The sequence below is a fragment of the Argentina silus genome (genome assembly GCF_951799395.1).
Source record: "Argentina silus genome assembly, chromosome: 8".
In the NCBI taxonomy this organism is placed as follows: domain Eukaryota; kingdom Metazoa; phylum Chordata; class Actinopteri; order Argentiniformes; family Argentinidae; genus Argentina; species Argentina silus.
The window spans coordinates 1,828,585-1,851,366 of NC_139662.1; the positions used below are offsets into that span (position 1 = coordinate 1,828,585).

A 22,782-nucleotide genomic window follows, 5' to 3' on the forward strand; every position below is an offset into this window, starting at 1 on the left:
TGGCACAATGTGGAATTACAGTTGACTTTCATCAATGATGTAAGTGTCTAAATGTTGTTTTGTGTGAATATGAAGAGTGTAAGAGTAAGCACCTTTGCACGGCCATTGGTTGACTTTTTTCACCTCTTTTTCTCAACTTTGTTTTGTTTATCCTGTGAGAATAGAGAATCATTTTCAAATGGATAAGCATTTTTCAAGAGCATTGTGTACTACCAGTCACTCTGGACGAAATGGTGAATAGTTTTGAAAATGCATATCTAGATTACAGGCTACTAATTGTTCTGTGCCTCAATGAATAAGCTTGATCAAAACCTAAACAGGCCAATACTAAGTAGGGCCTAACCAGTAACATCTAAAATGTGAATAACATATCAAACATCTCACCCTGTTGCTTTCCATTAATAAACTGCTGAAATAGTGTAACTACATAATGTTTTAAAATTGCAGCAGAATTATGTCATAATGGAATATACATTTTCGTGATGACGTCATGCCATCACAAATTGAACCCGCAAAAATGTGATCGATGCAGGACGGTGTTATCGACAAGAACACCAAACTGGGTTATCAACAATACAACGAAAACGTTTTGAGTACAGTTAAACAATTCGCATAGTCTTAACAATTAATCTGTTTGAAATAGGAGATCTTCACCTAGGGGGCAATCCTGCCATTTGAAATGATTAAATTAAAATCTCCTTTTAAAAATAAAAAACACTGAAACCACACAGCCCTCCTTTATACTTTATTACTTTATTATCTTTTTACATGAACAAGACAACAGATTACACATCATGGCATGCAGGCCTACACATGACTTTCCACCTCAAACCTTCAAATGTCGATCCAACATTTCATTTACTTTGTGGCTTTGCAATAAAAAAGAAAAGCCAAAATTGTCAAGTACAAAATTAAACAAATGGAAGCAGCAACGTATCATAAAGTGCACATTTTCACTCAGAAGAAGTCGAGACCACTTTCCTACTCGCTTGGCACGACCACAATCCAACAGAAATACATAGCCATACACCTGAAGGGCTACTGCTCGAAGTGACACTATTCATAGACATTGAAGGACTCATTTACAAATGAATAAATATGCCTTTCAAAGGTAGTGCCAGAATATCATATTTAAAAAGTAATATGCCAGTGAGCACACATGTACCTCTATCCATCTGACATCTCACCATTTTAGGTCAAGGCTTCTAAGTGGCGGGCACGACACCTTCAAATAATGAATCATTTTTCCATTTAGCAAAAACAACAACCCATATGTGAACTCAAACTAAGCAGGGGGGCTATGTTGTTCAAGGGTAAAGACATGGGACTCAATATGCTCCAATGTACTCACGTTTCAACATGGACAGGCATCAGTCATGTCTAAACACCATGGGGTCTTTCACACCATTCTTCTGACCCCAACTGTGCCCCTCGGGTAGCATGGGACAAGCCATGTTAAAACCAAGCAGGCTATCACAGCTGGCACCACATATGTTATCCAAGTAAATGCAGTATGGTTTGGGTTTGCTAGGAACAAAACCAATGCCATATTTTGAATAAACATGGAACTCTCCTCAGTGCAATGTTTAAGTCGAAGACTTCAATGGCCATAGTACATAGTACACAGGTACGTTTCCATGTGGAATAGTCTAATCTCGGAGTAAAACACTATAGGGAAAGCGTTTTAGCAAGCTTACTTTTAAGCCTTCTTGTCAAGGACCCTCTCTTCCATCTCAAATAGATCATTGCTGTGGACTAACAAATGACTGATAGGTAAAACTGCAAGAGGACTGGGTCCTCTAAGACCAGACACACACACTGGACTAGCATCTACGGGTAAAACCAGTAGGCTAAACAGCTACAACTTCTCAACCATGATGGCTACAGGCAACATCTGACAGTGATACATGAGATACATACAGTCTTTTAACTTAATTATATAGTCAAAGACGACTAAAGAAAGTGACCTTAGATATACATGACATGTAGAGTGAGTGCATTCAGAATGGAAGTCACCTAACCCCTCTACATAACCTAGCAAGCGGGTCTGTCATGGAGACAGTGTCATTTGGAAGCCTGAATATACAGTAGACAGACATTTTAACCACGCCGTGTGCAGTAGTAAGCTTACAGGAATAAATAATTAGCATTTCTGCCGCACTTTTGGATGTTCCCTCTTATTTACAAAAACAAAATAGTTTTTTCCTTTTCATTCCCTCCTTCATTCCTCCTCCTGCCATTATTACAGGGTGGCACAGAAGTCGTTTTCCATGTTCAAAAGGCATAACACTAAATCAAATATACAAAAACACATCTTATGGCAGAACCATATTTGGTATCAAATCATTTCCCCTTCTTTAAAAAGCACTGATAAAAGGTGTTCTCCTTACATTAAGAAGCAAAAGAAGAGCGTTTCTAAAATGGCCAAAGGAGAGAGTGAATGATTTGAGGAGGAGTGGTTTTTCTATGTGATGAGGACTTTCTCCCCCTAGTTTTACACAGGACAGTCTTGGTCTTTTCACGGTGTTTCTCTCCAGGGTTCTTCTCAGGTTTCTCTCCAGGTTTCATCTCAGAAGTCGTCTCTACCGGCCCTGCTGCAGGTACTGCTGGGTAAACATGTTGAGCTCACTGTCCAGCCAGCCTGCCTTGTTCCTGCAGGGAGACAAGACACATCACACTCACATACGTACTATAGATGCATAATGCACATTATCAGACTTTGGGCACTAGTTATAGCCTACAACTAGGGCCAAGATGTTTTTTTTAAGTCAGCTTGTATGGTCAGATAAAGTCCAGGCCCTAGACAGTGTATAAATTACAAATACAGCGGGTGAAATAAGTATTGAACACGTCACCATTTTTCTCAGTACATATATTTCCAAAGGTGCTATTGACATGACATTTTCACCAGATGTTGGTAACAACCCAAGTAATCCATACATACAAAGAAACCAAAAAGAATACGTTCAGAAATTAAGTTGTGTGTAATAATGTGAAATGACACAGGGAAAAAGTATTGAACACATAAAGAACAGGAGGTGCAAAAAGGCATGGAAAGCCAAGACAACAATTGAAATCTATCAGTAATTAAAAAGCAATCCAGCCCCTTGTCAGTGCAAATTAATATCAGCTGGTTCAGTCCCAACTGATGGCCTACAAAAAGGTGTCATTGCCAAGGTGTCACACAAGACACATCTCATGATGGGTAAAAGCAAAGCGCTGTCTCAAGACCTTCGCAACCTAATTGTTGCAAGACATAACGATGGCATTGGTTACAGGCGCATTTCTAAGCTTCTGAATGTTCTAGTGAGCACTGTTGGGGCCATAATACGGAAGTGGAAAGACAATAATTTCACCATAAATTTGCCTCGATCAGGTGCTCCTCGCAAGATTTCTGACAGAGGAGTGAAAAGAATAATCAGAAGAGTTGTCCAAGAGCCAAGGACCACTTGTGGAGAGCTTCAAAAAGACCTGGAATTAGCAGGTACTGTTGTCTCAAAGAAAACAGTAAGTAATGCACTCCACCGCCATGGCCTGTATGCACACTCACCACGCAAGACTCCATTGCTGAAAAAAAAGCATGTTGAAGCCCGTTTAAAGTTTGCTGCACAACATTTGGAAAAGCCAGTGAAATACTGGGAGAATATAGTGTGGTCAGATGAGAGCAAAATTGAACTGTTTGGATGCCATAATACACACCATGTTTGGAGGAGAAATGGCAATGCACATCACCCTAAAAACACCATACCAACAGTGAAGTTTGGAGGTGGGAACATCATGGTGTGGGGCTGCTTTTCAGCAAATGGTACTGGCAAACTTCACATAATTGAAGGAAGGATGAATGGGCAAATTTACAGAGACATTCTTGACCAAAAGCTGCTGCCATCTACCAGGATGATGAAGATGAAACGAGGGTGGACATTTCAGCAAGACAATGATCCCAAAAACACAGCCAAGGAAACTCTCAATTGGTTTCAAAGAAAGAAAATAAAGCTGCTAGAATGGCCCAGCCAATCACCTGACTTAAATCCCATTGAAAATCTATGGAAAGAACTGAAGATCAAGATTCATAGAAGAGGCCCATGGAACCTTCAAGATTTGAAGACTGTTTGTGTGGAAGAATGGGCCAAAATCACACCAGAGCAATGCATGCGACTAGTTTCTCCATACAGGAGGCGTCTTGAAGCTGTCATTACCAACAAAGGCTTTTGTACAAAGTATTAAATAAATATCAGTAAGCGTGTTCAATACTTTTTCCCTGTGTCATTTCACATTATTACACACAACTTAATTTCTGAACGTATTTGTTCTGGTTTCTTTGTATGTATGGATTACTTACTGTTACCAACATCTGGTGAAAATGTCATGTCAATAGTACCTTTGGAAATATATTTACTGAGAAAAATGGTGACGTGTTCAATACTTATTTCACCCGCTGTATATGCTACTTTAATACTCCAGAATTGAATACATAAACATACATACACACATATACATATACATATGCATACATATATATATATATATATATATATATATATATATATATATATATATATATATATATATATATATATATATATAATATTTTTTTGAAAAATAAGATCATAGGTAAAAATGAAGCATTTAGAGTTAAACACCAATGCCAGGTGACCAACTGTTTAACTCTAAAGGCTTCATTTTCACCTATGATCTTATTTTTTTTAAAATGTGTCACTCGCCCCCTCATGTCTTACCGGAGCAGCTTGGCCTTGCTCTGTAGAGTGTCCAGGAGCTCGATCTTGCTGTTCATGTCAGTGATCTCGTCCTCAAGGTTCTGCCGCGTCACATCCACCTGCTGGCACAGCTGGGCAAAGGTGCCTGCCAGCTCCCTGAGGAAACAGACAAACACCAGGGTTAGGGCCGATGGCAGTAAAGTTAAGAGAATTAAATGAGTTTCTATTAAGAAATGTCCATGTTCAGTCCAGAGAGCTGAAGAGCTGGACAGAGAGCTAGACTGAAACTGAAAGCGACCCCTACTCTGATAGCAGAGATCCATCCATCTGATAGCAGTCATCAGATCTCAACATTTAGATGTATCGCAGCATCGATATTAATCGGCCAATATTGGCCTTTTACAGAAATATCTATATCGGCACATATTCCTCCGGTAATGCACCGAAGATGTGCATCAGCCTCACATTCTGAAATGCTAGTAATACGCCTACATACATAAAACCTGACATTATACTTTCGCCCCAAAGGCATTGTAGGACCTAAAACCCAATTTCTTGGCATAAAGAGCCACGGTTTTACATTCAGCTTACTGTCCAAACAACCGTGAAGGTGATTGGAAGCTTTCTTTTCAGATTGAACTGAAACTACAAAAGACCGACATCCTCAAAACCATTCCAGTGCCCTGCATGTCCTTCACCACACCACTAGAGGGCAATTCTGAGAACCCCCCTCAGGAAAATCCCATCTATATATTTATATAAAAAGCTTACAAAACATTGCGTGACAAGATTGACTTGACAATGGGTTCTACGAAGCAGCTTTAGCAAATTCAACACGTGTTGCCAGCAAAGAACATGCAGGACATGGATTATGGGGAGGAGTGGGAGGAAATGACCAACAATGCCGTCACTGTTTGGAAGGGATTATATCTGGCTTGTAAAACAAGGAAGTAATATAATAATACATGCCATTTAGCTGACGCGTTTATCCAAAGCGACTGACATTGCAGTGAGTGCATACATTTTTCAGTATATATGATCCCGGCGGGAATCGACTGAGCCAACAGTGGACCACAGTGGTGGGATATGACCGTAGAGGGTAGATGAAAAGAAGAGAGAAAGATGCTTGGAGAATGGAGAGAGATGCTGACAGAGCAGAGCAGAGAGAGATAGAGAAAGAGAGAGCGAAAGAAAGGAGAAAGACATTGTGACCGAGGGTAGATTGACGGAAAGGAAGAAGAAACAGGGTGCAGGGGGTGTGAGCGAGCAAATAAATACAGATTGAAAAACGGAAAGAAAAGAAAAAGAGATGCAAAAGATGTCTTAGATGGAGGTATCCTGTCCACTCACTGCTGGACCTGGTGGCTGCAGTTGGAGCCGGTGTAGCTGACAACCAGCTGGAGCTTCTCGCTGGCGTAGTCCACAAACTGCCTCTTGAAGGCCCTCTCCTTAGCCTTGGTGGTCCAGGTGAGACGCTCGTACACGTACATGAGGCCGTACAGACCCACAGAGAGGGCTATCAGACGCCAGCCCACTGCCTTCCACACCTGACACAAACACACACACAGATATTTTTTTAAAAACACTGGTGCTGTCAGTAACACAATGATTTGTGCACTGTTAAAAGCCCTGAATGACCCAGTGTTCAAGGCTGGTTATGTTATACTTCTAATCAATACCATTGCCTGTATGGTCGTGACAAGGCATATAGAAGTATGAGCGGTCGATGACGGTGTGTTTGAATGTGTGTGTGTATGCCGGTTATCCCTCTCCTTAGTACACCAGTGCGTTTGTCTGAGGGTGTGTGTGTGTGTGTCTTACCACGCCGCCGACGACTATGATGCCCATCGAGGTGCGTGAGGTGAGGGAGGCCAGGCCCGTCACCATGGAGACCATGAGTTCCTCCTGGGTCACGGAGCTCTGGGGGAACGGAGGCATACTGGTGCTGACCGGAGTGATGGCCATGGGCCGGAGGACCTGGACACACACACACACAGACACACACGTTAACTCAACATAAAACACATTTACAAACTTTACAAAAAGTGTAGTCTTATATGTTTGTTTTTTTTGGGGTATAAAGAAAGATAGACTGAAAAAAAAGAAAGAGTGTAAGCGAAGATGAAATAATGCCCATTCTTATGTGGTAACGGCTGTAAAGCACTGCTCTCCATTGTCATGCTGATCTGAGACCAGATGGCCAGTATGATACAACACAAGGCCGTGATGTGGGGGAGGGGAAGGGAGGACTGTCCTCTACTTAACTGTTTTTATGCAGCCTGATGTGTGTGACAAAATTAAGGGCTAGTTCACCCAAAATATCCAAGTTGAAACTAGGTGGCATATGGACACTCAGCTTGACCACCTGCTAGAGCTGACTTAACCGCATGAAAACATCTGACCAACTTTCATTTGGAGGTGAACTTTTAGATTCCCTTTTTTATATTCCTATCTCCTATACCTAACCAGGGCACAGGAAAACTTAGGGCCCTAACCTATAACAATCTCTTTAGGGAGCCCAAGAACTTTTCAGCGTTCCACTGTTGCTTACACTGCAGTCGCGTTGGGCAAATGATGTCACAATGCCTGGAGGACTGAGCCTGTACAGTAGGCCACCTAGTGTACATTACAGCTGGGCTGGGAGGGAGAGAGAGAGAGAGAGAGAGAGAGAGAGTGGTGGAGGGGGAGAGAGAGAGGGAGGGGTGGAGGGAGAGAGAAAGAGAGAGACACAGAGAGAGGTGGAGAGCGAGAGAGGTGGACGGAGAGATGGGGGTGAACATCAAAACTCTCATCAAACCTGACCTGGTCATTGTAGCCCATGAGGGCGCGGCGCGTGTTCTTGGGCCCCAGGAAGCGGTTGACCAGCATGGTCCAGCCCATGGAGAAGTGGAAGCCGATGTCCTCCTGGAAGTCGCTGCAGAGCTTGTCACAGGCCAGGTCGTAGCTCAGGCTGAAACACTGACGCGCCGGAACCAGCTGCCTGTCCATCTGGTCCCTCACCGGCCCTGGGAGCAGGGGCTTCAGACCGTCTGGAGGGGGAGAGGGAGGTGGAGGAGAGAGGTGGAGGAGAGAGGGAGACAGAAAGATGGAGGGGGAGAGAGTGAGAGCGAGGTGGAGGAAGAGAGCGAGGTGAAGGGAGGGAGAGAGAGAGAGGTGGAGAAAGAAAGAGAGAGAGAGAGGTGGAGGGGGAGAGAGAGGTGAAGGGAGAGCGAGAGAGAGAGGTGGAGGGGGAGAGAGAGAGGTGAAGGGAGAGCGAGAGAGAGAGGTGGAGGGAGAGAGAGAGAGAGGAATGTTAGTTTGCTATGAAAGGCTATGAAATAGTTCCAACGCCCATCTAGAGTGTTTCCAAGGCTCTTTCAAGTCATTTGACCGCCATGTGAACATGTCTATTCCCTTAGAGAGCAATGCTGCACTAGCACCATATCCATAATGCCAATTCAATTACACAAGTTTGTTGTCCGTAAATATCCACATTCAGAACATTCTCTAGTCTTCAGAGGATGAACATGAAGTGGCTTAGGAGTACAGGGGCTACAAGTGGGAAAGGTGTAGGAAGGTAAAAGTGTGGGAAAGGAACTGTGTGTGTGTGTGTGTGTGTGTGTGTGTGTGTGTGTGTGTGTGTGTAAAAGTGTGGGATAAGAAGTGGGTGTGTGTGTGTGTAACATAGGAAGTGTGTGTGTAACATAGGATGTGGGTGTGTGTGTGTGTAGAGGTGTGTTGGCAAGCTGCAGGACGGACCGATCATCTCTGTCTGGGTGGTCTGCAGGGCGGCGGTGATGGCTGTGGAGCACCTCTCAGACATGTTCCTGCCCAGACCCTCCTCGATGTGCCGGTGCAGCTCCTGAGGATCCAGAGACACAACACACAGCCTCAGCATCACTACTATCATCATCATCATCGTCGTCGTCGTCACCTTTTCATTTACATGGGGGGGGGGGGGGGGGGAGTTATACTCCAAAAATAATGGCTTTGTATATTTCTTGTCAGCCCAACATTGACATGGTAAGATTTTCTGATATCCTAGTAGCATCAGGAACTCATTCCTGAAGTCGCCTTATAGTGATAGGTTTTGACACAATTCTGTTAAATTAAAGTAAATTTCAGCTTGCTGTTAAGAGATTGGGGGGGGGTGGAGTGAATCAGTGCATCATTCAACCAATGAGAAGCTGCAGGGGAATGATTTAGGTGGCCATGGCGACGGTGTGAGGGGCCGATGTTAGGTATTATGCCAGGACACTGATATTACCACCCTGATGCTTGAGACAGGTGTCATAGGATCCTTTAAATGGCCACAGAGGGTCAGGACCTCGGCTCAAACGTCTTCATATATAAACCGAGTGTCGGGTAGCACACTCCATTTTAGAAAGCGTATTTTTTCCGGACCAAAACAGAGTTCGTAAATAAAATGGATCTCATTCCCTGATCGGTACCGGTGAAACAAAGTCATTACAACCAGTAGGAAGCTTTTAGAAAGTGTTACCTACAGTACTGGACCATTAAATGTTAGTTCTGGGCTCACACTAAAATGTGTGTCCGTGGTGGGTTAAGACTCCAGAAGCCCTAGTGTGTCTCTCCACATAAACACACGGGACAAAAACACCACAGCCTAACGGTCCCTGTGGGAGTGGAAGGACAGGCAGTGGAATAAACACCCCAGAGGTCACATTCCACCCTGAAGAGATGCCTGGGGTGTTACCAGGAATGTACCGCAGAGGACAATACAGGCAGGAGAGAGACAGAGAGAGACAGAGAAAGAAAGCTTTAGATACCAGGACTAGACTGTTAATAGGGTGAATTCTATTTATACCTTCACTCAAAGAGTAAACAACACATACTCCAGACTGTAGGTGCATTGATACAAACTCCATTAAGACACAGACATAAGTGTAATTCCGTGCTGCTATTACTATAACATGTACAGGGAGCTGACACGGTGTATAGCGCAAGAGGAAGTGAAGATGTCATCACTAGTCTAAACTGCACTGACGTAAGAGGCTTTACTAGGCAATGTGTCCATGACTGGAGTCCCCGGCTGGGCAGACGGCTAATCTCAGAGGCTGAGGGGGGATCAGTGCAGATCAGGAGAATTGTGTGTGTGTGTGTTTGGTAGTGCCCAAAGGACAAACTCACGTTTTTGTAGACCTTGAGCACCACCTGGGAGGGGTGGAAGTCCATGTGGAACTCATCCACCAGCACAAACAGCCTCCTGATCTCTTCAGCCATGGCGTTGGACACCTACACACACACACACACACGCGCACACACAAACAAACAAACAAGAGCGAGAGAGAGAGAGAATGTGTGAGAGGGACAGAGGCATAGCCACAAGCCATACAACCAAAGGCAAGAGGAAAAACGAAGGAGTTTGGATTTCCGGCGTGTTAGAAAGCACTAAATAAACAAATAAATGACACTAAGATTTGCCACGACCCCCCCCCCCCCCCACTCCCGTTCACAAACACACGTTAGGGCTTTACGGTGGGCAGAAGAACAGACTGGAAAGTGGAGTTTGTTGTTGTGGTGGTGTGTGTGCGTGCATGTACCTGTCTCTCCACTTCCTCCGTGATCCTCTTGATCTTGCTCTTGCAGTCCACTGTCAGCAGGTCCAGCTGTTTGTCGATGAACTCCATTCGGTCCTGGCGCTCCTCCCTAGTCTCTAAGCAGTGAATCCTAAACACACACACACACACACAGAATCACCACCTTATCACATACAGAGAGCATCAACAGTTGCTTCGTAACACATTATCATTTGTCACATTTTTAAGCCCATCCTTAAAAGCTGGTGATGGGACAAACCTCATCTGGTTTCATAGAGCACTTCTGAGTGTAACATACAAGAAGCTTCTTGTCAATAACCTGATCTGACTGTAGTTTGCTCTTCAGTGGTTCTTTGGCAGTTAGCAGGTTAGAAGACCTACCTCTGCTCCTGGGCGGCCACGTGTACAGAGTCCATGATGAGACGCAGCGCCTCAGAGATCTGCTTGGCCCTGACGGTGTGCTGCTCAAACTTGGTCTTCACCGCAGACTGGGAGATACACTCCTGCCAGGGCACAAATAAACATCATAATAATGATGTTACTTCATTCGTTAATAATGTTATAGAAGGGGCCTAACAAGCTCCCGATTCATTCCGATGGCTTTGGACTACAGACTGTGTTCACCAAACCAGTGCATGCATATATGATTTGAAGTGAAGGGGGGGGGGGGGGGGTTAGGGTTAGGGACCTATTTCAACTAAAGAGTTCCCAGTGAAACGTTCTGAAAAGTTCCTTATCAGTTGCGCACCAATCGAAAGACGATTGTATTTCCTGATCTGTGACAGCCAGTCTTACCTCAAAGCGCCTCTCGAAGTTCTGGAACTCAAACATCCTGGCCTGGAACCCTTCTGCCAGAGCCCCACCTGGAGAACAGGCTGCATGTTATACTGGACACATAAACATGTGGCAATAATATCTACACACACACGTATGTATGTATGTAGGTGGGTAGGTGGGTATATATACCAGCTTCTGGCATGCCCTGGGCCTTCTGCACGCGGGCCTGGAGGACCTCCTTGGCAGAGACAAAGAAGATGCGATCGCTGGCCTGGGCCCGGTCCACCACTCCGAGCTCCTCCACCAGGAAGCTGCTGCAGCGGTCCATGTGCTGTCTCCGCACCTGGGAAGGGGGTTGGAGGGGACAATGAGATGCCAGGCTGACGCACGTGCACCAACAAACAAGCAAATGCTCACGTACACACAATTCACTTTGTTTTTGCATGAGTCCACTCTAGATACATTACCGCGGTTCGAAATGTTCACGTTTTGATAAGAGACACCTCAATTCTACCAAAACTTGGCTTTCTGTTTGGCGATTTATGACGCTCAAATAATGACATTTCTAGAGGGTATTCATGGAGGAATAACGGGACATTTATTTGGAGTATAGCACCGGGAAACAAACGCACACTCACAATCTGACATATTGTATTGTCAGACGTCCCAAAAAATACATTTCTCACTATTTGTCATAAGTGCTGTTTGTTATATGCTATTGCCACCGCCAAACGTACTGGACTTCACTGCATAAACGAGCAGTCGAGTCTCCTAAGCTCCTCACATGTCTGGCTAATCGGCAGGTGCAGAGTCATAAGTACTAAGCTGCTCTGGGGGGGGGGGGGGGCTTGGCTAGACAGCCCAGGGAGAGAGAAGGGTATCACAAGACCACACGAGGAACAAGACACCTAACTAAGAAGGCCAGCGTGGGTCATAATGCGTCCATGTGATGCGTAACCCTAACCCTGAATGAAACCTACACCAGAGTATACTACCTCCCAGGGGATAACCCTAACCCTAAACTCAAGGTCAACTTTATCGCCGAATAGAATACTTAAAGACGTACGTACCCACATTTTTAAGTGAGGTGCAAACGAGTGGTAGATCGATAGATCCAAGATAGAGAGAGTCGAAGATAGAGAGCCTTTAGGAGCGCTAACACTCCTGACCCTCCCAGGCTTTGGTCACCGTGGGTACTCAACGCCACATATCTCCTAACTGGTTTTACGTACACGACAGTAGAAGCCATGAAGCTGAAGCTGATGATAATCAATATCAACATCATTCAGTATCATTCAAAATTACCACCATCCTAACAAAAATGCTATGTGTGAAATTGCAGTAACAGTGTATCCCTGCTGCTGCTAATGCTAACTGACTTCCTCCATACCCAGTATACTCCATACCCTGTGTAACTAACCGCAAAGGCTAAAGCTCACCTCTACCATGTAATGTTATTTATTCCTGACAGCTAATGTTCAGCTAACTCACCTCTACCATGTAATGTTATCTATTCCTGACAGCTAATGCTAATAAAGCTAACTCACCTCCTCCATGTACTCGGGCTCCGAGGCGGAGGCGTCCCAGCGGTTGTTCAGGATGAAGATGTTGGGACTGGAGAGGCGCTCGTTCACCTTGTGGAAAAACGACTTCTCCTGCACAGAGGAGACGGATTTGTCCGTTCAACATCGACCATCTATTCAGCAGTATGATTAGCATTCAGGCTAACATGTCTATGGGCTGACTGGATGCATGTATGGAGTTTTAAGAGCGCTAACACGTCTCTCACCGTCTGCATCAGAGTGGACTCAGAGTTGGCCACCAGGACGAAGACGTCTGCGTCCAGACAGAACTTGTCAATCCAGCTGTCCAGCTCTGTGGTGACGTCAATGCCGGGGCTGGAGAAGCAGAAAAAAGGCTTGACTTCGGTCACAGAGAAGATGAGGGGGACATTTAAGGGCATGGAAGAGGTGGGTGATAATGCCATGTTTGGGGTGAGTGTTACAAGGGATGAGGTGAAAAGTAGTTACTGGTCTAAAATCGACCTGGTCAACCTGAAAGTCTTGAGGGGAGGAAGCAAGATAGTAGATAGTCATCTATCGTCTGTAAGGGGTCAAGTGTGAAGTAAAGTCTGAATAGCACTGAGGAGTGTGTATGTGTGTGTGGTGCTCACCTGTCCACCAGCACCAGATCGTCCCTGAGCAGGGCACACTTGGCCTTGGGCCACATGACACACACCAGGCTGCCCGCATCCAGGTCCTCGTCCTGGTGTAGAGCGTGAGCTAGCTGGTTCACCGTCTGGGAGAGAGGGAGGGAGGGAGGGAGGGAGGGAAGGGATAAAGGAGAGGGGGAGAGCGGGGCAGAGAGAAAGAGAATGAGTGAGGATGGTTAGTTCAAGAGACAATGATTGTTCTAGAAATTAAAAGAAGGGGGAGAAAGAGAGCCAGTGAAGAGAAGCATAGGATGATGCAACACAACATGTTGTGTCCCCGTTTGAACTTTGACTCAGACAGACTCCAGAAAGGGATTAATCCCTGGAGCAATCAGAATCATAACACTTGGTCACTCTTCTAAAAGAAGAGCTGGGTGAGGCTATGTATTTAACAGGGTGGGCCTCTGGATGAATCATTAGCCAGCTACAGGGTGTTTGATACTACCTATATACTGAGTCCCATGGAGAGGCCTGGGAAAGCGTTTTAGCAGCCAGAGTGCCTTCGCCCAGACCGACGTGCAGCTGGAATGCGTTGAGTTCGGAGGTCGGTGTCTCCTTGTTTCTGTCGCTATGTTTGGCGGCTCGCTCGTGTCTGCTCTAAGAGTTGCATGTTACGGTCAGTCAGTCTGTGATAGCGTGTGATATCTGGGTCATGTTTAAGACACGGCCATGACAGCGTGGAAAGAGCAGCTAACCTCCTTTGTGTGACATCATGGCCACATTTCATGGACATTAAATTGGACACTCTGCACTTCACTTGTTTTTATCTTAATGTGTTGTTTGTTTTGTTTTTAATGATTGATGTCATGCTTTTGCTTTTACTTCTCTTCTGTAAGGTGACCTTGGGTGACCTGAAAGGCGCCTCCAAATAAAATGCATTATTATTATTATTATTATTTCAATATGTTCATATATTTGGTCATACATATGTACACTCACAGAGCACTTTATTAGGTGGTGGTGGTTCTCTCATGGTGGAGATGGTGTAATGGTGTGGGGAATGTTTTCGTGGCACACTTTGGGGCCGTTAATACAAATCAATCATTGCTTGAATGCCACAGCCTATTTGAGTATTGTTGCTGATCATGTGCATCCCTTCATGGCCACAATTTACCCATCTTCTAGTGGCTACTTCTAGCATGATAATGCACGATGTCGCAAAGCAAAAGTTGTCTCTAACTGGTTTCATGAACATGACAATGAGTTCAGTGTTCTTCAGTGGCCTTCCCAGTCACCGGATCTGAATCCAATAGAACATCTTCAGGATGTGGTAGAACTGTCTATACTGTTCATATTGTTTTATTATTTCTATTTTATTTTAAACTTATTGTTGCACTACTCTGTGGCACTGTCACTTTTGCATTTCACTGTATACTTGTATGCACGTGACAAATAAAGAATCTTGAATCTAGAACGGGAGATTCACAGCTTGAAAGTGAACCTGAAAATCTGCAGGAATTGCTGATGCAATCATGTCATCATGGACCAGAATCTCAAAGGAATGTTTCCAACATCTTGTGGAATGCCACGAAGAATTGAGGCTGTTTTGACAGCAAAGGGAGGCCTTACCCAGAATTAGTATAGTGTTCCTAATAAAATTCTCAGTAAGTGTAAATTCATACAACATAAGTGTATACGTGGGGCTGGGCAGTATACCGGTATGATTCTCGCTGTGATATGAATTTGACTATACCGTCAAAACTGTTGTTTTGTTCCTCTCGTCATAAGACGTTCAAATTGTGTGCTGCAACAGTTTAATTCATTTGAATATAAGATGCACTATGACACCATTGAAATGTAAGATCTGTAAAATGAACATACATACTACTTTTCATACATATGAGGGCAGAGGCAAGCAAAATAGCAGAGAATATGTGCAAAAAGAAATAGGAAATGTGCATGCCATGAAATAGAGGAGAACTGACATGAGATCGACACTCAGTGACACATCTAACGAGACAGGATTAAATGTCAGATTTTAGGTAATAGTGGGATTGACTTGAAAGGGAAATAAAATGTTCCTCCCCATTCTCTACTCTTAAAAGGATTCATGGCAGGTAAGCCTATGTAGTGCATTGTGAAAAGGCTTGTCAAATTTGTGACTGTCTGAAGATTCACAGGGACAGCTTAAGAGGCACACAAAGTTTAACTCACTTTGTGCTGCGGGTGAATAAAGTAGCCCAAATTGTCAACATTCTAGAGTGCCACGGGTGACTTTATTCCCAATGAAAGAAAAAAAAAATCCATAAACTATGATGCTTCATTTTGTAGCCAATCAAAGTATTGTTGCAAGGTAAATACCACATAAACGTGTGGCACTCTACGTGGTGAGTGTTCTGAAATTCTTTGGCAGTTAGTGAGTTAAGGGCTTAGGTGTATCCCCTGCATTTTTGGTGGTATGTTCTGAAGTGAGCTATGTATTGAGTCAGGTTATGCATACTCAGTTTGTCCAATACTGTCAAACATTTTGAAAATAGTCAAAATGTATTTTTAATATTTCTAAATTCTAAGGGGGTGAAAGAACTCTGACAAAGTTGTGTGCCAAACAATCTTCTCTAAATGTCTGAAGAGAAGAGGCGACTGAGTTTTTCTCCAGGGCACAAAACGCCAAAATGAGTCCCACAGAGAAGTGTGGCGAACACACAACTTGCGGGGCGAGCTAATTAATTGCTTGTCCACTGACACACTGGGGGTACCAGACTCTGAACAGGGTTAGGGTTTGTTTGTCAACACTACTCGAAATATGTAGAAGAAGAAGTAGTAGAGAAAGAAGAAGGTGTAGTTGTTGCAGAGGAAGAAGGCTCATATTAGCAGTAGAGGAAGAGAGGCTGAGAATTTAGCTATGCTGAATATCTCTCACACACACACTCTCTTTCTCACACACACACAAGTATTAGTCTGGTCCCACACAAAGGCTGCTGTACTTGACCTTGGCTAAAACAGCAGTTCAATGGCCAGAAGTCACAGTTTTTGACAGCATGGCAATCAGTTTAAGGCTCACCGGAACACCACTGTGACAGATCTGACTGGATGTCCCTTACCACCATCATCAATGTGTTTACTAGGACGAACAAGCCCGTACATTAATCACATTTATTGTTGCTATACTTGGACACTCCTTGGAGCGTGTTAGTAATTAGCATGCCTAATCTGGGATGGGATTGGGGGATGAAAGGGACATTATTCTTAATGTATCAATGATTGTAATCAGGTGTGTGTCTTGATAAACAAAGCCCTAATTTGTAGTTTTATGCTGAGCTGACTTGACGTTTGTGTTTACATTCAAAGAAAGCTGTTAGAGAGTGTATGGGTTTATCAAGATATAGCAAGAGAATTAAGTCTGTTTTAAATAAATAGTTGTCATCTGCATATAGTTCTATTCAAGTATTGATCTTTACATCTGAATAAACACCTGTAAATGGGGACTCTGAATGGCGTTTCTGAGGAAACTCTTCGGGGGGGGGGGGGGGGGGGGGGGTTGACTTACTTTGATGCTCTTCCTCTCCTCGGAGCCCTCCGTGAGCAGGAAAGACTCGTTCCCGTCCGTCCCCTCCACCCGCAGGAAACAGTTGGTGGTGTGGCCTATCCCCGAGGGCAACACTTTGTCGCACAACATGGCGTTGATCACCGAGCTTTTCCCGTTACTCGTCCTGAAAAACCAGACAGCATGGGTTAAGTTACCACACCCTTATCAGATGTTCCCAAGGGGATTCATCAAGTCGTACTGAATAGAGTACGGTAGACTGGTAGTAGGTAGGCTAGTGGTTTCGGACAATACATGCAGTAATTCAGCTCCTTTGTATGTTCATTGAAAAACTAACAGAAGGGAATACATATAGGACCACCTTCAGAAGTCTATATAGGGACATGGAGATGTTCATGACCTCCAGACAAGACCAGAAAAAACCTCTAGACCCCAGTCATAGGCTAAGGCCTGGAATTAGGGTTCCAGAGTTTTTCTGTCCATCGTAGTTACCTCATGGGGAGGACGTACCTTCCAAAGAAGACCACCTTCATGTGTCTGCGGGCCAGAACCTCTCCAATCCCTGCCACCTTGGACAGGTACCCCCGCACCTCCTGCACCTGCTCCTCCGTGGTGACCGGGTCCAGATCATCGTTCTTATACGTGTCTGAGAGAGAAGATCACATGAGCAAACTCTGGAAAACCCTGCCTGACAGTATCATGTAGCCGTATTCAAATACAAAAGGCACAAGGCTATGTAAGGCCAAAGGCACATGCATGCAATGGTACATGCATAGGCCCTACTGAGGATACCCGACAAAGTGACAAGGCAGTGTGGCTGTACATTTGATTAGATCTGTTAACCCCATGACTCCAATTTGATCTAGAGAATTCAGTTAGCCAAAGCCATGTGCATAACTTATGTGGCATAAATAGATCAAGACCAAATATTTGGATTTGTTGGTTGTAAGCAACCTTGACCGTACTGTAATACTCTCTGTGTCTGTCCCTTTATTGTAAGATTCACTTCCTGCCACATTAAACAATAGGCATCATCATTAAACCATAGATTAAGAAATAAGAAAACTGATATAACACACACACACACTAAAATACCTTCTAGAAAGCATGAGCTCTCTTTGATGTACGCGGCCAGCTGCTCGAAGATGCCGTTGATTTTCTTCTTGGCTGTCACAAAGTGCTTGAGCGGGGAGGCATTCACCTCTGCCATGAGTCTCTTGTCCTTCTTGCTGATAGCGTTGGTGTTGGGTCGTGTGAAAACCAGAGACATTGCACTGGAAAAAAAGAGGGTGAAAGAAGACACAAAACATGTTGGTTAGCCGACTGAGGACAGGTCACACATTCTAGGTCAGAATACCCCCCCCCCCAACAAAAACATGGATGAAACCCATGTTGAACATTTATGCTGGGACTCACTGTAGCAGAACATGTAGTTTAGTTGAGCCTACAGTGACCAACTGAATGTCAACTGAAAAAAAATCTATAAATAACCAAGAGTGAAAATTAAACTAGGCAATGTTCTTATCATATCTCAGTTGATAAGGTCCGATATCATTAAGCCAACATTACATTACAACAACAACAGCCTTCTGAGGGTGAATTGTAAATGGTAGTAGGCATTAGCCTATTGTACCACACAAATGTAATATGTGGAAATGTAGGCCTAGGCGTATCTTCTACCACAAAAGCCAATATGGAAGTACGATCCAGTTAAAGAAACTAAACTTCACTCACTAATAAATACCTTTAACTGGGTTCATTGACGTTCATTCACATATAATAAAAGAACTGTCCTCCGCATGTTAGCAGTTTAGAGAAAAATGCTGCTCTGTCCAAAATGGGGGAGTTGTAGGCTCAACAATACACATTCACAGTCCCACATCAAAGGAAAGGATGATGTTTCCAGATCCCCTTTCAGCTGGTGGGCTACATTCTGAACTTCTTTTGCGGTTGACTTAGGTTGGGTGAGCGGTTGAGGTTGGTGTTTAATGAGGGTTCATTGGCAGCTGAAGGGTGCGTGCCTGACGACAAAGAGTGAGCCAGCAAATCACTTAGACCATTACAGGAGACATTCAACTTCAAACTAAGAATGCATGCATGAATCAGCATGACAGGAAGCAGTGTGGTTTCCACATACACAATCAATAAGTAGGGTTACTTAGACAGTGATAGAGGCTTTTTTTTATTATATGAAGTCAATGTCCAGTGTGTGACCCATGCAGGAGGAAAACCCCCAAAAAAACTCTGGTGTTGCAACTTGCAAGCACCATCATAGGCCAGCTCAAACAGGTCAATTCTACCATGCAGCCTTATTCAAACACGAGACACAGGACACTTAGGCTATCTAAGGCCAGAGGCACATGCAACGGTACGTGCAGCCACGCCAGATTTCACCACCAATTGAATGTCTGTCATCGGGAGCTCTTGGCTCTAGGTGACTAAGTGTCAGGTGTCCGTCGGAACAGCAACAGCCTTCAGCAATGCCATCACTGACGCCAAGCCCGTACATTCAACTGATAGCCTGCTACAGTTTAGGCCTACATTGTCTGTATGCATAGCAACACCATGATTGTGGGTTCGATTCCCGCTGGGACAATACAAATATGTTTGCAGTGCACTCACTCTCCTGTAAGTTGTTTTGGATAAAAGCGTCTAAATGGCATAGGCTAGCCTATATCATAAACATTAACAGGAGGGTGTAAAAAAAAAACATTTTAAATACACTTTTAATGTAGGCCTGTAGTTTACTCAACCAATGAGCAGGCCAACCAATGCTAGATACAGAGAGAAGCAGAGTGTGAGAGTCACCTTCAGTGCACTGCGAGGACAAGCCCGTATGGCAGCTGTCCCAAAGCTTGCCCTTAATAGTCTAGTTCACATGGACTACTGCCCTGCCAGCAACGCTAAGGATCAACACAAGCCTCGACCACGCCATTTTAAATGTAAGTGTTAAAACGTCTGATATAGCCTAATTGCAGGACAATTCTTGATATATGTTAACAGATGTTGAGTAACAGAGTAGCCCATGTCCATTCTACAAGCACAAGGCAGATATTCCACTGAATGCTCACCCGAGTATTGAAGTCCTCCTCCAAAAAGAATGATTATCCTAGCAACTTCACACCTTTACTTCTCCTTAAAGGTACTCAATGATCATGTTTACAACTCCATATGCCCCTGTATAACGTACAAAAGCCTTACATACTGCCAGGCCTGTATATCTATATATCTATCTATACTGCTGTCACTGTAAAAACAAAATCGCAAAAGGCTGCAGGAATGCGTTGCAAATGAAAGAACAACCTCTTCTAAGCCCAGACAGACTTGTTGAAGAATAGTTGCTGTGCTCGAACGAGAGACACAGCCCTCTCACTCCGCTGGTCTTCGAGCACTGCCCAAGCCTGACTTCTCTTTGGGCACGCCCACTTGAATTTGATACCGAAGAGCCACAGGATACTAAATCATTCCCATCCAAGGACATTTAACTGAAAGATTACACAAATTCCATTAGCCAACCCACCTTTTTTTTTCGTAGCACATCTGTCAAGCTAGTGCCTTTCACTTTTACTTGGGCTCGACCTACATTTTCCCACGTCCAGTATTTTACTTTCGCTGAAGACCAGGCCTACAAGCTCTGGCCAAATTGTCTTCACAGAACAACAAAAAGCGAAAGAGAGAGCTATTTAGCTGCCACTTACCTTCACTTGTAAGACCAATCTAGGGAGAAATAAGAAACACGACTATTATGCCAAAAGAAACGAGTGCAGTCATGGACAAACTCTCTGCTAGGTAATCTGTTTAATTGGCCATCGATTCCGTATCGGGCATAGAGAAAAACTATCTAACTGAAACTGACGAACAAGGAAAAGTATTGGATTTTGAGAAAAAATCTGGTGCACTGCTTTCATTTTCACTAGCTGGACGAAATGACCACAAAATCCCTGTGACATTGCTAGCTAAAACTTAGCTAGTAGTACAAGTACTTGGGGGAAGGCTAGCTACAATGTTTTCATTAATCTCTCGTAGCGTGAATGTCTGAACATATATCAATTTGTAGAGCTGAATAACTTTGATTCGCCCAACATAGATCAAAATGGGCTCCGTGTTATGTAGGTATTACAACTGGGAAAGCCAAAGTCATCACCGCACCAGAACTACACTACTACGCAAGCTAACACCATTGATAGCTAGCTAACGTTGGCCAGCAGTGGCGTACTAACATTACTAGCGAGCTACTTACCACGGAAGGGTAGACTGATTCATAACCAGTCTTCTTGCATCTTGGTCCTTCGGTTGGAATTAATGTAGCAGAATGTCAATATCTCACTAATTCTTGTCACCCATTAGCTAAATAGGTAAACTAGCAAATTTAGCCAAAGTCAAATAGCAAGCCGGTTCGCTCGAGCCAAGGAAAGGGTGTGTGAAGAAAGAAAACGACTACTAGTAGCTTCTATACAAAACAGAAATGCAGGCACCGATGTAGTTTAGCGTTTGAAGTCTTCAGCTAATAACAACTGTCATTCCTGCCCTTTGTCACTTGCTAAACACCAATTTTCAGCGCCTTTTTGGATAATAGAGGCTAATGACGAGCTAGCGATGCGTCAACGAGATCCGTGTCCCTGAACACCGTTAGTGCAACTCCGCCCACCTACTTCCCGCGTATGTGAATGAGGATTTCTTCCAAATAAAAGCGCCCACTTTAAACTTATTTAAGCATCTACAAATACTAAATATGGATAAAGGAACCACAAATGATCTTAAACTTATCTCTGGAAATAAACAAGTTGAGTTTCAACTATGAGCTGTGTCGTACAAAGTGCTGATGCCTTTCTACTGTGGCCCAACAGTTCAAAATGCACTATCTGGACTGCATCGGGCACATATAATGGACTGTACACACATATTGTTCCAAGGCTAAACTTGATTTTTAGTATCCCACTACTCAGCCACACTTCTAGAATATTAATTAAGTGAGTTTCAACCATGAGCCGTGTCATACAAAATGTTTATGGCTTTTTACTCCTGCCAAGTGTGAGGTGCTGTTCAAGTTCCAGAAATCATATCCCTTATATAATCAATAGGTACTGTTTTAGCAAGTCCAGATAGGAGATGACCAAACAGATGACTAAATATTACAGAAATAATTGTATTTAGAACAACCAACACATAACTCACAACCAACCTATACATCCTAGTTTGAAATGTCCCTATTATACTGCTTCAATTAATCCATAATTCTGACTTAATTTTGATGAATTAAATCCCTTTCATAGTGCTTCATTGAATCCATAATGTTGACAACTAAACTTATATTTGTACCCCTGCTTGTTTTCTGTTTAATGTCTATAGCTAAATTCCACCAGTTAAAAGCAGCTCTTGGTACATTTGGTAAAACACTGATGTCGTCACTGCAGAGGCACTGTAACTATTGGCTTACAAAAGAAGCTCTTTTATTTTGAAGTCGTGAAAACGAAACCGGAAGTTTTAATGTGTTGCGTAACGGTGTTCACAGAACACAGATGTCAACGAGCGCTTGCTTTAATTCTTATTCGTGACAGAACTCGTCTAACAGGACCTCATGATGGTGTATTACCGCCACCAACTGGACTGGCATGGAAACCCATAAGGGATCGCAAAGTGATCGCACCCTCTTTGGATAAAGTTATTTCTAAAATATCCCTTCATGGCCACAATTTTCCCATCTTCTAATGGCTACTTCCAGCATGATAATGCACCATGTCACAAAGCAAAAGTCGTCTCAAACTGGTTTCATGAACATGACAATGAGTTCTTCAGTGGCCTTTCCAGTCACCGGATCTGAATCCAATAGAACACCTTTGGGATGTGGTAGAATGAGAGAATCACAGCTTGAAAGTGCACCTGAAAAATCTGCAGGAATTGCGTGATGCAATCATGTCATCATGGACCAGAATCTCAAAAGGAATGTTTCCAACATCTTGTGGAATCAATGCCACAAAGAATTGAGGCTGTTTTGAGAGCAAAGGGAGGCCCTACCCAGTATTAGTATAGTGTTCCTAATAAAGTGTTCGGTGA

The 22,782-nt window shown here is 43.7% G+C and overlaps 2 protein-coding genes across 4 annotated transcripts in view; one reads left to right on the forward strand and one right to left on the reverse strand.

Moving 5' to 3' along the window:
* The window catches only part of LOC310808416 (uncharacterized protein), a 211,979-nt gene that overhangs the window by 53,548 nt on the left and 135,649 nt on the right, over positions 1–22,782 (forward strand). The gene's annotated exons all lie outside the window — the stretch shown is intronic.
* mfn2 (mitofusin 2) lies at positions 733–21,341 on the reverse strand. Of its 3 annotated transcripts, XM_083675309.1 has the most exons (20): positions 20,969–21,341; positions 20,427–20,445; positions 19,800–20,153; positions 17,824–18,002; positions 17,239–17,374; positions 16,732–16,894; positions 13,206–13,330; positions 12,822–12,930; positions 12,580–12,687; positions 11,222–11,375; positions 11,051–11,118; positions 10,637–10,758; positions 10,259–10,385; positions 9,846–9,950; positions 8,454–8,556; positions 7,518–7,744; positions 6,537–6,692; positions 6,066–6,262; positions 4,737–4,871; positions 733–2,652 (listed from the first exon to the last, which is right to left on the reverse strand). In XM_083675309.1, the coding sequence occupies exons 4-20, from the start codon at positions 17,996–17,998 to the stop codon at positions 2,583–2,585; spliced, it is 2,280 nt and encodes a 759-aa protein (XP_083531435.1). In that variant the 5' UTR covers positions 17,999–18,002; positions 19,800–20,153; positions 20,427–20,445; positions 20,969–21,341; the 3' UTR covers positions 733–2,582. The 3 variants fall into 3 exon arrangements, with proteins under 3 accessions (XP_083531435.1, XP_083531436.1, XP_083531434.1); XM_083675310.1 differs by lacking the exon at positions 19,800–20,153; XM_083675308.1 differs by lacking the exons at positions 19,800–20,153; positions 20,427–20,445.